Raw genomic sequence first — 13740 nt, forward strand, 5'->3', positions numbered from 1 at the left:
AAAACATTAAACTACGTGCAAGAAGCCAGACACAAATGGTAACGTGTTGTATGATTCCTTTTATATGATACGTGAGACTGAGAGCAGATTAGAGGTTACGAGAGGAGAAGGGAATGGGGAGTTTTTACTTAATGAGTATGGTTATATTTATGGGGTGATGAAATGTTTGGAGACTAGACAAAGCTGGTGGTTGCACAACATTGTGAATATACTAAAGACCACCTAATTTTTATATTTTAAAGTAGTTAATTGTACATTATGTGAATTTCACCCTAAAAAAAAAAATAATGAAATGGAGTGTAATAGGTGCTTTCATTGAAAGCTAGTAGATACAACCTCATTTTAGAAATCGGGTTTTCTTTTTTGTATCATTATCCAGGTGTCCCACCGCACTTTGTTGAAGAGACTGTTCTTTTATCTAATGAATGTTCTACTCCATGATTCAGTATTCCACATATAGGAATATAAAAAACTAATCTACATGCAGACAAATATTGATGTGCAGAGATATTCACTAAAGAATTATTTACAATGGTGAAAGACTAATCACTTCTTGGTCTTTTGGCTCTATTCTTATCAGTTTAATGTAATAGTGAAAAATAAGGAGAAATCCATCATCTCCAACAATAGATTTTTTTTATTTTTTTTTTTAAATTTACATCCAAGTCAGTTAGCATAAAGAGTGACAATGATTTCAGGAATAGATTCCTTAATGCCCCTTACCCATTTAACCCATCCCCTTCCCACAACCCCTCCAGCAACCCTCTGTTTCTTCTCCATATTTAAGAGTCTCCTATGTTTTGTCTCCCTCCATGTTTTTATATTATTTTTGCTTCCCTTCCCTTATGTTCATCTGTTTTTTATCTTAAAGTCCTCATATGAGTGAAGTCATATGATATTTGTCTTTCTCTGACTAATTTCACTTAGTATAATACCCTCTAGTTCCATCCACATAGTTGCAAATGGCAAGATTTCATTCTTTTTGATTGTCAAGTAATACTCCATAGTATATATGTATGTGTGCCTGTAGAGTTGGGAGTTTCTGATGGTGTTCTCTGGTCCTTTCTACTCTTTGTTGCTTTTGGTCTGTTTTTGTTTTTCTGTCTTTTCTCCCCTGAGAGAGTCCCCCGTAAAATTTCTTGCAGGGCTGGTTTAGTGGTCACAAACTCCTGTAATTTTTCTTTGTCTGAAAAACTTTTAATCTCTCCTTCTATTTTGAATTATAAAGAATTCTTGGATAAAGTATTCTTGGCTCCATAGTTTCCGATTCAGCACATTGAATATATCCTGCTACTCCTTTCTGGCCTACCAGGTTTCTCTGAATAGGTCTGGTTCAAACCTGATCTGTCTTCCCTTGTAGGTTAAGCACTGTTTTTCCCTTGCTGCTTTCATGATTCTTTCCTTGCCTGAGTATTTTGTGAATTTGACTATGATATGCCTTGTTGACGATAAGTTTTTGTAATATTTAATGGGAGTCCCTTGTGCATCCTGGATTTTGATGTCTGTGTCTTTTCCCAGGTTAGGAAAGTTTTCTGCTGTGATTTCCTCACATTACCCTTCTACCCTGTTTTCTTTCTCATCCTCTTCTGGAACCCCTATGATTCTGATGTTGTTCCTTTTTAATGAGTCACTGATTTCTCTAATTCTTAAATTGTGCTCTTTTGCCTTAGTCTACCTCTTTTTTTCTGCTTCATTATTCTCCATAAGTTTGTCCTCTATATCGCTGATTTGCTGCTCTGTCTCATCCATCCTTGCCACCATGGCATGCATTTGAGATTGCAGTTCAGTTATAGCATTTTTTATTTCATCCTGACTAGCTTTTGCTTCTTTTATCTCCACAGAGAGGGATTCTAATCTATTTTTGACCCCAGTTAGTATTCTTATTATCGTGATTCTAAATTCTGGTTCAGACATCTTGCTTGTATCTGTGTTAAGTCCCTGGTTGTCATTTCTACCTGCTCTTTCTTTTTTGGGTAAATTCCTTCATTTCATCATTTCGAAGGAAGAAAAGAATTAATAAAGCAAAAAAATTAAAATTAAAAGATGAAAACCAACACATACACATAAAAGAATCAAATAAATGATGCTAGATCCTAGGTGTGTTTTGGTCTGGTTGTTGAAAGGAGCTTGACAGATTAGAGAAAAAAAGGAAAAAGAAAAAAAGGAAAACATTTGAAAATTTGAAAAACTGAATACATTGAAATAGAATAAAATGAAATGATGGAAGTAAAATAGAATTTGAAAAATTTACAAAAAGGTGAAAAATACAGGAGAAAAAAAATATTTTTAATAAAAATTGAAAATGAAAATAATTTTTTTCTCTTTCTGTATTCAAGAAACAAAAAAGAAAAACAAAAGAAAAGTAAAATTAGATAGACCAGTGAACAGACTGAAATACGATTGAAATTACATCATTTTCCCCTAGAAGTGAAACTATGAAGCAAGTATAGTCTGTAAACTAAGCACGCAGAGAGACTTGTGTTCCTGAAAGCGAGGTTGGCCCAGTTGGGCAGGACTTAGTGTAAGGGGTCTGTTCTCCACTAGATGGCGCTGCATAGCTTACTGGAATGGATTGCTATGGTGCTTGTAGATGTGTATGCGCATGCGCGGGAGGGGTGAAAATGGTGTCGCCCAGATATCCAGTTTCTAGTATCGGAACTCTGTTCTCCCAGATCAGCAATCACACACCCATCCTTTGTCTCTGGCTTCCATCCACTCCCTGATTCTACACTGTCTGTGACCAAGCCATCATTTTGCCAGGCGGTGCCTCCCTCCTGAGTTTTATTTCAGATGTGACTGTGTTTCCCAACCCCTCACTTCTGAGGGACTGTGGCTTTGTCCTGCGCAGACCTTCTGGGGAGGATCTCACCAAGCAATGGCCAGGTGCCAGCCACACCCAGGAATGTTCCTGGGACCGTGCTGTTTGTTGCCAATGCCCAGAGACTACGGCTGATTGCCAGCCCGCCCCAGAATATGTTCACACGATCGTGTAGCAGCAGTGTTTCAGGGATTATGTAAAATCTCAACACATATCTGGCACCAGTCTTTACCCTCAACAGTCTTGTTCCAGTACCAGCAAATGTGGTTGTTCTCCAGGGTCTACTGGCCTGTGGGGGGCCACACAGCCTATACCAGATTTCCTCCCCACTGGGGAACCACCTCTCCCCTGTGGCTGGAGGACCCCTGGACCTCACTCTGCTCCTGGGGATTCTCCCTTCCCAGCAGAGCACCACCAGGTATCAAGCTGTGGAGTTTCAGACGCTGTGCTCCCCCTGTTTATAGAGTCTCAGTGGATTTTAAACACTCTCCTTTCTCTTTTGTCCCTTTTTAGTTCAGTCCCTGTGACTCTTTCCACTTTTTCACTTTCTCTCCAGCTGCTTTTTTTTTGGGGGGGGGGGTTCCAATACTCTCCCCCTGTTTCTATCCTCTCTCCACAAGCAAAAATAGCTCCCTGCCCTCCGTAGTTTCTCTCTCACCCAGTTCACCTCTCTGTGCCGCATACCTGCCGAGTTCTGTGGTTCAGGTTGTGCAGATTGTTGTGTTAATCCTCAAATCAGTTTTCTAGGTGTGCAGGATGGTTTAATGTTGATCTGGCCATATTTCATGGACTCGAGACACAAAAAAAACCTCCATGCTGTTCCACCATCTTGGCTCCTCCCTCTCAAACAGTAGATTTTTAAAATGATGATATTAGAGGATTAATGTAGGGAATAAAATTATGGTCTTTTTTAACATTCCTCTTTTTTCTTTTTTTAAAGTATACATATGGTAACATAGCATTGTTTTATAAGTCTCTAAGTTTATAAGTTGACACATCATGTCACAGCAATGTATTTTCTATCTTTGTTAAGGCAATGGACAGCAAATACAAAGTTACATCCATAGTTCATGTTCTTATCCTCCATTAGCTCTTCACATAGCTTTTAAGAATTTTTTACAAGATTTACAAACTGGCAGAGAGGACACTTAAACAAAAGCAGTAATCATACATGTCATTAAGTTAGTTTTGAAGGAAAATGAATTGGATTTTTGTGTAATGCAATGGTCTTGAATTCATCACCAAGGCAATCTCATGTAGTGAAGAGAACACTGATAGGAAGTTAAAAGTATACTCAGTCGGTTAAGCATCCAACTTCAGCTCAGGTAATAATCTCAGAGCCCCACATTAGGCTCTATGCTGACAGCTCAGAGCCTGGAGCCTGCTTTGGATTCTGTATCTCCCTCTCTCTCTGCCCCTCCCCTGCTCACATTCTCTCTCTCTCTCTCTCTCTCTCTCTCTCTCTCAAAAATAATAAATAAACATTAAACAAAAATTTTTAAGTATATTCGTGGGCTGACTAACACAGACTACCAGTGAAATCTTGAGAAATTAACTTTGGAGTGTCTTAAGATTTTCATCTTTCCCTTTCTTGCTAGTTTCACTGAGTAATGTAATCCCAAAGAGAAACATATATGAAAGGAATTATAAAGTTATTACAAGATGTCATTCTGTTTACTTCAAAAGAGAGTCTTCATGTGATGAGTCTTAATCATTGCCTTTTTCACTCTTCATGAAAAAAGTTGACTTCTATATGTTGATAAAGATTTTCAAGATACTGCTTTACTAAGATTTTTTTTAAGTAGAGTGACTAATATTACACTGTATGTTAACTGGAATTTTTTTATTTTATTTTTTATTTTTAAAAATTTACATCCAAATTAGTTACCATATAGTGCAACAGTGATTTCAGGAGTAGATTCCTTAGTGCCCCTTACCCATTTAGCCCAACCCCCCTCCCATAACGCCTCCAGTAACCCTCAGTTTTTTTCTCCATATTTGTAAGTCTCTTCTGTTTTGTCCCTCTCCCTGTTTTTGTATTAGTTTCCCTTCCCTTATGTTCATCTATTTTGTCTCTTAAAGTCCTCATATGAATGAAGTCATATGATTTTTGTCTTTCTCTGACTGACTAACTTCACTTAGCATAATACCCTCCAGTTCCATCTACATAGTTGCAAATGACAAGGTTTCATTATTTTTGATTGCCGAGTAATACTCCATTGTGTATATATACCACATCTTCTTTATCCATTCATCCATTGATGGGCATTTGGGCTCTTTCCATACTTAGACTATTGTTGATAGTGCTGCCATAAACGTGGGGGTGCATGTGTCCCTTCAAAACAGCATACCTGTATCCCTTGAATAAATGCCTAGTAGTGCAATTGCTGGGTCGTGGGGTAGTTCTATTTTTAGCTTTTTGAGGAACCTCCATACTGTTTTCCAGAGTGGCTGCACCAGCTTGCATTCCCACCAACAATGTAAAAGAGATCCTCTTTCTCCACATCCTCACCAACATCTGTTGTTGCCTGAGTTGTTAATGTTAGCCATTCTGACAGGTATAAAGTAGTATCTCATTGTGGTTTTAATTTGTATGTCGCTGATGATGAGTGATTTGGAGCATTTTTTCAAGTGTCTGTTAGCCATCTGGGTGTCTTCTCTGGAGAAGTGTCTATTCATGTCTTTTGCCCATTTCTTCACTGGATTATGTTTTTTAGGTGTTGAGTTTGATAAGTTCTTTACAGATTTTGGATACTAACCCTTTATCTGATATGTCATTTGCAAATATCTTCTCCCATTCTGTTGGTTGCCTTTTAGTTTTGCTGATTGTTTCCTTCTCTGTGCAGAAGTTTAGTTTAGTTTGATGAGGTCCCAGTAGTTCATTTTTGCTTAAAATTATGTTTTGATCATGTCTGTGTAGATTTTAGAAAAAATAATTTTTAAAGGCATTTATAGTAATAAATGTCTTTTAACTGTTACTTTGGTTTGCTCTTAATGGGATTTCAGTTTTACAATGGTCTTTCTGCTTACCTATTTTTAAAGAATTTTAATAACATGAAAAAATATTCATAAAATAATACTGAGTGAAAAGCAACAATACCAAACTATGCTAATGTGTTTATCTGTGCATGCATATACCTAGTGAAAAAAATTACATGATTGAAAGTTTGCTAAAATATAATAATTATGTCTTCATTTTGAGATTTTTGGATAATTTTATGCTAATTATTTTTAATAGTTTTAAGTTTCCTTATTTTTTTAACAATTTTTTATTGCTTTATTTTTGAGAGTGAGAGTGTTGGTGGGGGAGGGGCAGAGAGTGAGGGAGACACAGAATCTGAAGCAGGCTCCAGTCTCTGAGCTGTCAGCACAGAGCCCAATGCAGGTCTCAAATTCATGAACCACGAGATCATGACATGATCCAAAGTCAGCTGCTTAACCAACTGACCCATCCACATGCCACATGTTTTCTTACTAAACATACTCTTTTAACTTGAAATTTATGTTCTTAACAGAGTACTCAATAAATGTTCTTATTTTTAGTTCTTTACAGCAAGGTAATTATAGGAAAATAATTTATATGAATAGTTTGATGTCTATTAAGTCAGTCTTTGCTGGTACTGTAGCAAAATCCATACATATTTGATTTTTACTTCAACCATGTAATAGTAAATTTTATCTTAACAAATACAGCTAACCTGTATGTAGTGTCTACCAGGCAGGACAAGATACTTTTAAGCATTCTCATTCAATAAGCATAACTCCGTAAGGCAGACTAATTCTTCTAATTTGCAATTCATTATATTGCTTTACAATTTTATATACATTAACGTTTTTTAAGTGCCTATACGTAAGTTCACTCTTTCCATTATACATTTCTATTTCTAACATAAGAACTATATAATAAATCATGTATACTTTCAAATTATTTCATATTTCTAGGTAATGTTAGTGATGTTAAGAGAGTCCCACTAAATATTAAAATTTTTAGATATTAGTCTTATCCTTTTTTTTTAATTTTTATATTTTTAGAGATAGACAACACGAGTGGAGGAGGGGTAGAGAGAGAGGGAAACATAGAATTCGAAGCAGGCTCCAAGCTCTGAGCTGTCTGCACAGAGCCCAACGTGGGGCTCGACATGGGAACCACGAGATCATGACCTCAGCCAAAGTCAGCCACTTAACATACTGAGCCACACAGGCACCCCAGTCTTAGTGTTTAAATGTTCAGCTTAATTATGTAACAAACACCTAGCAAATATATATACTCATAGGGAGAGATTGACTTTTGGAATGCCAGTGTGAGGACTACACAAACCTGCTCTCCCCAAAAAGGGAAATAAAAATACTGGCCAAACAACTAGTATCAACCACTTCAGAATTTAAGAAATTAACCAAAGCTATAGAATGGAGTGTGTCTGTATGTATCCAAGAAGAACTACTAATCCTCACTAAGACAGCAGGATCTGTGGCACTTTTACTTCAGGCTATTCCCATCTGAACTACCTTCTCTACTGAGCAGTACAGCAGCGAGGAAAAGCTAGCAGCCTCACAGTCAGTGGACAGGACTGACCTTTGGAGCTCCATTAAAATTCCGATCCCCATAGCACTGTCAATATTTTATCTAAACTAGCAACTCCTTGGAAAATCCCCATTCTCAGGATTTGGGGGCTGTTTGATTTGACTCAGAGTTCAGCCCAGCAGTAAAAAATAAAATTTATTTTAAAAATTTTTAAAAGCCCTATCCCTGGGGCATTACCAAAAAGAGCAATCATCTGCTGGCAAAATCTAAGCTACCTAGGCCTATGATTTCAGATATAGTGAAACAAGAACCTGTTCAACGTATAAAAGGAAATCTTGAGGAACAAAATGACTTTGAAAAACTCCAATATATTCATAGGGATCTATACGGCTGTGAACATGCCTAGAAATGAAACTACCTCATTCAAATACTACCTTGTGGCCCTGCTTAAGCAATACATGAAAGCTGAAATTAATCTGTAAACTGCCTGAAGTTTGAAGGAATACTTCCACACACAAATCCCCCAAAGTGTGGAAGACATATAGACAAGATATTTAAAGAAATCTTGTGACCAGTCATTGCTGACTCAAGTATATCCCCTAGGAAGTCAGGCTTAAGATAAAAACTTTAAAAATAAGAAAATAAAATAACTTTGTGGCAGGGAATGAAGGATCTATAGAATTCATCCAGGAAACTCACTGAACAAATGAGCGCCACCAACAAAGAAAAACCAACAAATCCTTGAAAGGAGATGGTTGATACCACAGTCATTATATTATCTAAGAAATCCACTTTCAACCAAAAATTATATGACATGCAAAGAAACAGGAAACTATGCCACAAACACATTTTTAAAAAAATAAAATAAAATAACAGAAAATGTACCCAAAGATATTGGACATAGTTGACAGAATCTATAAAGTTGGTATTATAAATATGTTGAAAGAACTAAAAGAAGCCAGGATTGAAGAATTAGGGGTAAATATGACAACTATGTCTCACTAAATAGAAAATGGAAATAAGGAGATAAAGATCATCTTAAAAATCAAATAGAAATTCTGGAAATGGAAATTGAAGAGAAAAATTCAGCAGAGGACTCAACAGATTTGAGTTGACAAAAGAATAAGGAAACTTGAATAGGATCAAACTTGAATACTAATTTCTGTATACAGGAAGTATATACAGCCTGAGTTATAGAAGAAAAAAAAACTCAGAGACCTATGGACCCACCATCAAGCATACCAACATATGAATAAGGGGATTCATAAAAGGAAAAGAGAAAAAGAAAGGGGCAAAATAAATATCTGAAGCAATAATGGCCAAAAGCACCTAAATTTGATGAAAAGCATTAATATGCACATCTAAGAAGCCCAGCAAATTCTAAGAAGAGATCCACGGGTAGTCAAACTGTCAAAAAACAAAGACAAAAGTTCTATTGATAGCAGCAAGAGAGATGCTACTTATCACATATATGAGAGCCTCAATAAGATCAACAGCTGACTTATCAACAAACACCATAGAGGCCAGAGGAGGAGGATATATGCTAAAGGGGGGGGGGGGGGGGGGACTGTCAGTGAAGAATTCTATATGTGGCAAAACGATTCTTCAAAAATGAAGAAATTTAGACATTCCTAGATAAACAAAACAGACAACTCAGGGCCACCTGTGTGGCTCAGTCAGTTGAGTGTCCAACTTTTGTTTTCTGCTCAAGTCTTGATCCCACGATTGTGGGATCAAGCCCTGCATTGGGCTCTGTACTGAATGTGGAGCCTGCTTGAGATTCTCTCTCTCTCTCTCTCTCTCTCTCTCTCTCTCTCTCTCTCTCTCTCTTTCTTTCTCTCTTTCTCTCTCTCTCTCTCTCCCTCTTAATCTCTCTAAAATAAAGATTAAAAAAAATTTTTTTTTAAACAGACAATTCATCTCTACCAGGCCAGCCCTAAAAGAAATGCTAAAGGGAGCCCTTCAGGCTGAGCTTAGAGGACAACTAGACAGTAATTAAAATCCACACAATTAAGTAAAAACACCAGTAAGACTATAGATAAATAGAAAATATGGTAATGTCTCTTATTTCCTATCTGACTTAAAAGTGCATAAAGTAATCATGTAAATCTGTGTTGATGAGCTGATTATGTATAAAAATATAACATATAATAAGAGCACAAAAGAAAGGGGAGGACAATAGCTATATTGGAGCAAAGTTGTTATATGCACTAGGAATTAAGTTAGTTAATATGCTAATTGTAATCTCTATGGCAACCATGAAGAAAATAATTCAAAAACTATAAAAGAAATAACTAGGGAATTAAAATAGTATGCTAAAATAATTTAACAAAGTAGTAGTGCCTTTAATTCAAAAGACATAAAACATGTACAAAACTAATAGTAAATGGGAGACATAAATCCTGCCTTATCAGCAATCAAACTAAGTGTAATTGGAATAAACACTCCTATCAAAAGGCAGAGATTGGTAGAATGGATAATATATGACTCAATTATGTGCCATCTACAAAAGACACTTTAGGTTCAAAGATACAAATAAGTTTGGGGAGGGGGGGTGCCTGTCTGGCTCAGTGACTCTCAATCTCAGGATTGTAAGCTTGAGCCCCACACTGAGTATACAGATTACTTTAAAAAATAATATCTTTTTTAAAAAAGATACAAATAACTTGAAAGTAAAAAGATGGGGGAAATTATGCCATGCAAAAAGTAACCAAAAGAGAGCTGGAGTGGCCATTCTAGTATCAGACTAAACTGGACTTTAAGACAAAAAATTGTTACTAGAGACAAAGAAGGACGTTTTATAATGACCATAAAAAGGGTAATCCATAAGGAAGCTATTAGAACTATAAAGACATAGGCACCTAACTACAGAGCACCCCAAATACATGAAGAATTGAGGACAGAAATTGATAATTCAAAATAAATTATTGGAGACTTTAATACTGCACTTTCAATAATGGATCAAATCAGGCATAAGATTGTTAAGGAGAGAGAAAATGACACTACAAACCAACAAAACCTAACAGAACTGTACAGAACACTCCACCCAACAACAGCAGAATATGCATTCTTCCCAAACACACATGGAACATTCTCCAAAATAGACTGACCATATGCTAGGTCATAAAACAAGCCTCAATAAATTTAAAAGAATTGAAATCATTCTAGGTATGTTCCCTAACTACAATGGGATGCTATTAGAAATCAATAATAATTTGAAAATTCACAAATATGTGGAAATTAAACAACAGACTCCTAAAAAACCAATAGGTCAAATAAATCACAAGGGAAACTAGAAAATACTTAGGTGCATGAAAACAAAAACACAACATACCAAAATATATAGGCTGCAGCTAAACCAGTTCGTAGAGGAAAATTTATTGATGTAAGTGCCTATATTAAGGAATAGGAAAAATCTGAAACTGATAACCACCTTAAGAAACTACCTGGGGCACCTGGGGTAGCTCAGTCTGTTACGCATCTGACTTTTGGTTTCAGCTCAGGGCATGACCTCACACAGTTCATGAGTTCGAGCCCCACATGAGGTTCCGTGCTGGTGGTGCAGAGCCTGCTTGGGGTTCTCTCTCTCTCTCTCTGCTCCTCCCCTGCTTGTGCGCTCGCTCTCTCTCTCTCTCTCTTAAAATAAATAAATAAACTGGAAGGAAGGAAGGAAGGAAGGAAGGAAGGAAGGAAGGAATTAGCCAAGGAAAAGGAAACTAAGCCCAAAGCAAGCAGAAGCCAAGAAATGAAAGAAAATAAGAAGGGAAGAAAAACATAAAGAAAACCAATTAAAAGATTTTTTTTAAGATTAACAAAATTTACAAACCATTAGCTAGACTGACAAAAAAAAAAAAGAGAGAAGACTCAAATTGCTAAAGTCCATAATGAAAGAGGATACTATTACCAACCTTAACAGAAAAGGAAGCTACATAAATAGCCAATAACACTTGAAAAGCAGCTCAGCATCATTAGGCATTAGGTAAATGCAAAAAAAACCACAATGAGAAATACCACTTCACAACCACTGGGATGGCTATGATCAAAAAGACAGAGGAAGCATTAGCAAGGATGTGGAAAACTTGGAACCTTCATACATTATTGGTGGGAATACAGAATATAGAATGCTGTGGCCATTTTGGAAAACAAGTTGACACAAAGACTTGTATGTGAATGTTCACACAGCAGCATTATTCATAAAAAGACCACACATTGTATGATTGTATTTATATGAATCTCTAGAAGAGGCAAATCTATAGAGAAACTGATTAGTGATTACCCATAGCTGAAAGAGTAAAGGTTAGAAATAGGAGTAACTTCTAATGGGTATGGGATTTCTTTTTGGGTGATGAAAATGTTCTAAAATTTGTGGTTATAGTTCAACAACGTTTCTCATATACTGAAAAACACTACACATTTTAAGTTGGTGATGTTTATGGTATGTGAATTATATCTCAATAAACCTGCTTTCTTTGAAAAGTGAATTAATGTTAATAATTGAGACATTTCATTTCACATTTTTATCCTTAAAGAATTAAGTTCTGGCACCTAAATTGTTAACATTTTTATCATTTTAATGTTTGATAACAGCAATGTTTACAAAGATGCCTTTTTTTTTTTTAATAAATGTAGCTGGACAACTCAGCCAGTCAGCACATTTAGCTCTCCAACTACCATACAATGTGCTTGGTTTAGGTCGAAGTGCAAATTTTCTTGATCATCTTTATGTTGGCATTCCCCGTCCATCTGGAGAGAAGGTGAGTAAAAATTTATTTTGTTTACAATGAATCTGTGTTTTAACATTCACTATTTAGTATTTGAATTCAACAATTTGAATATTTGAATTCAAATACTTCAAACTTTTTTAATCTCTTTAAAGAGATGTAGAAAAATAGACATAATGACTTAAGAAAAAGAAATAGTGATCTATCTAAACTTGCCTTACATAGAACACGTCATAATTTGAAGATATAGTTTTCTAGCACCTCTCTCATAAACCTCATGACCTCCTATCCCTCTTTTCTCCTTTTTTTCTTCATCTTGAATATCTAACATAATATGTATTTTATTTTGTTTGTCATACTCCACCTCCACTCGAATTTTAGCTTCAAGCAGCATTTGTACATAGCACTTTGAACAATGCCTGCTACACTGTTGAATAAGTATTTGTTGAATTAATAAATCTGTGAGACAGAAATATAATCCTTCAAAAGATAAAAAAAAAATGCCACCAGGGCACAGGAGCCCTATTTGGTGCTTATTATATATCAATTTAGCTTACTCCATACACAGGATTTCAATTAATCAAGGAGTACTTAAGCTTTTTCCTTATTTATTTATAATAATAATTGGGTTTTTTTTTGGTTTTTGTTTTTTTTTAATATGAAATTTATTGTCAAATTGGTTTCCATACAATAGCCAGTGCTCATCCCAACAGGTGCCCTCCAATGCCCATCACTCACTTTCCCCTCCCTTCCACCTCCCATCAACCATCAGTTGTTTCTATTTTTAAAAGTCTCTTATGGTTTGGCTCCCTACCTCTCTAACTTTTTTTTTCCCCTTCCCCTCCCCCATGGGCTTCTGTTAAGTTTCTCAGGATCCACATAGAGTGAAACCATATGATATCTGCTTTCTCTGTATGACTTATTTCACTTAACATAACACTTTCCAGTTGCATCCACATTGTACAAAAGGCCATATTTCATTCTTTCTTATTGCCAAAGAGTATTCCATTGCATATATAAACTAACATTTCTTTATGCATTAATCAGTTGATGGACATTTAGGCTCTTTCCATAATTTGGCTATTGCTGAAAGTGCTACTATAAACATTGGGGTACAAGTGCACCTCTGCATCAGCACTCCTGTATCCCTTGGATAAATCCCTAGCAGTGCTATTGCTGGGTCATAGGGTACATCTATTTTTAATTTTTTGAGGAACCTCCACACTTTTCCAGAGCAGCTGCACCAGTTTGCATTCCCACCAACAGTGCAAGAGGGTTCCCATTTCTCCACATCCTCACCAGCATCTATAGTCTCCTTATTTGTTCATTTATCCACTCTGACTGGCGTGAGGTGGTATCTGAGTGTGGTTTTGATTTGTATTTCCCTGATGAGGAGCGACATTGAGCATCTTTTCATGTGCCTGTTGGCCATCTGGATGTCTTCTTTAGAGAAGTGTCTATTCATGTCTTCTGCCCATTTCTTCACTGGATTATTTGTTTTTTGGGTGAGGAGTTTGGTGAGTTCTTTATAGACTTTGGATACTAGCCCTTTGTCCGATATGTCATTTGCAAATATCTTTTCCCATTCCGTTGGTTGCCTTTTAGTTTTGTTGATTGTTTCCTTTGCGGTGCAAAAGCCTTTTATCTCATGAGGTCCCAATAGTTCATTTTTGCTTTTA

General features: G+C 36.2%; 1 protein-coding gene across 1 annotated transcript in view; it reads left to right on the forward strand.

Moving 5' to 3' along the window:
• ITFG1 (integrin alpha FG-GAP repeat containing 1) overlaps positions 1 to 13740 on the forward strand; it is a 354402-nt gene that overhangs the window by 327636 nt on the left and 13026 nt on the right. Inside the window, exon 15 of the mRNA XM_047834578.1 lies at positions 11970 to 12094. Coding sequence (XP_047690534.1) covers positions 11970 to 12094 — 125 coding nt within the window. The remainder of the gene's footprint in view (positions 1 to 11969; positions 12095 to 13740) is intronic.

Source organism: Prionailurus viverrinus, chromosome E2 (assembly GCF_022837055.1).
Source record: "Prionailurus viverrinus isolate Anna chromosome E2, UM_Priviv_1.0, whole genome shotgun sequence".
Lineage (NCBI taxonomy): Eukaryota > Metazoa > Chordata > Mammalia > Carnivora > Felidae > Prionailurus > Prionailurus viverrinus.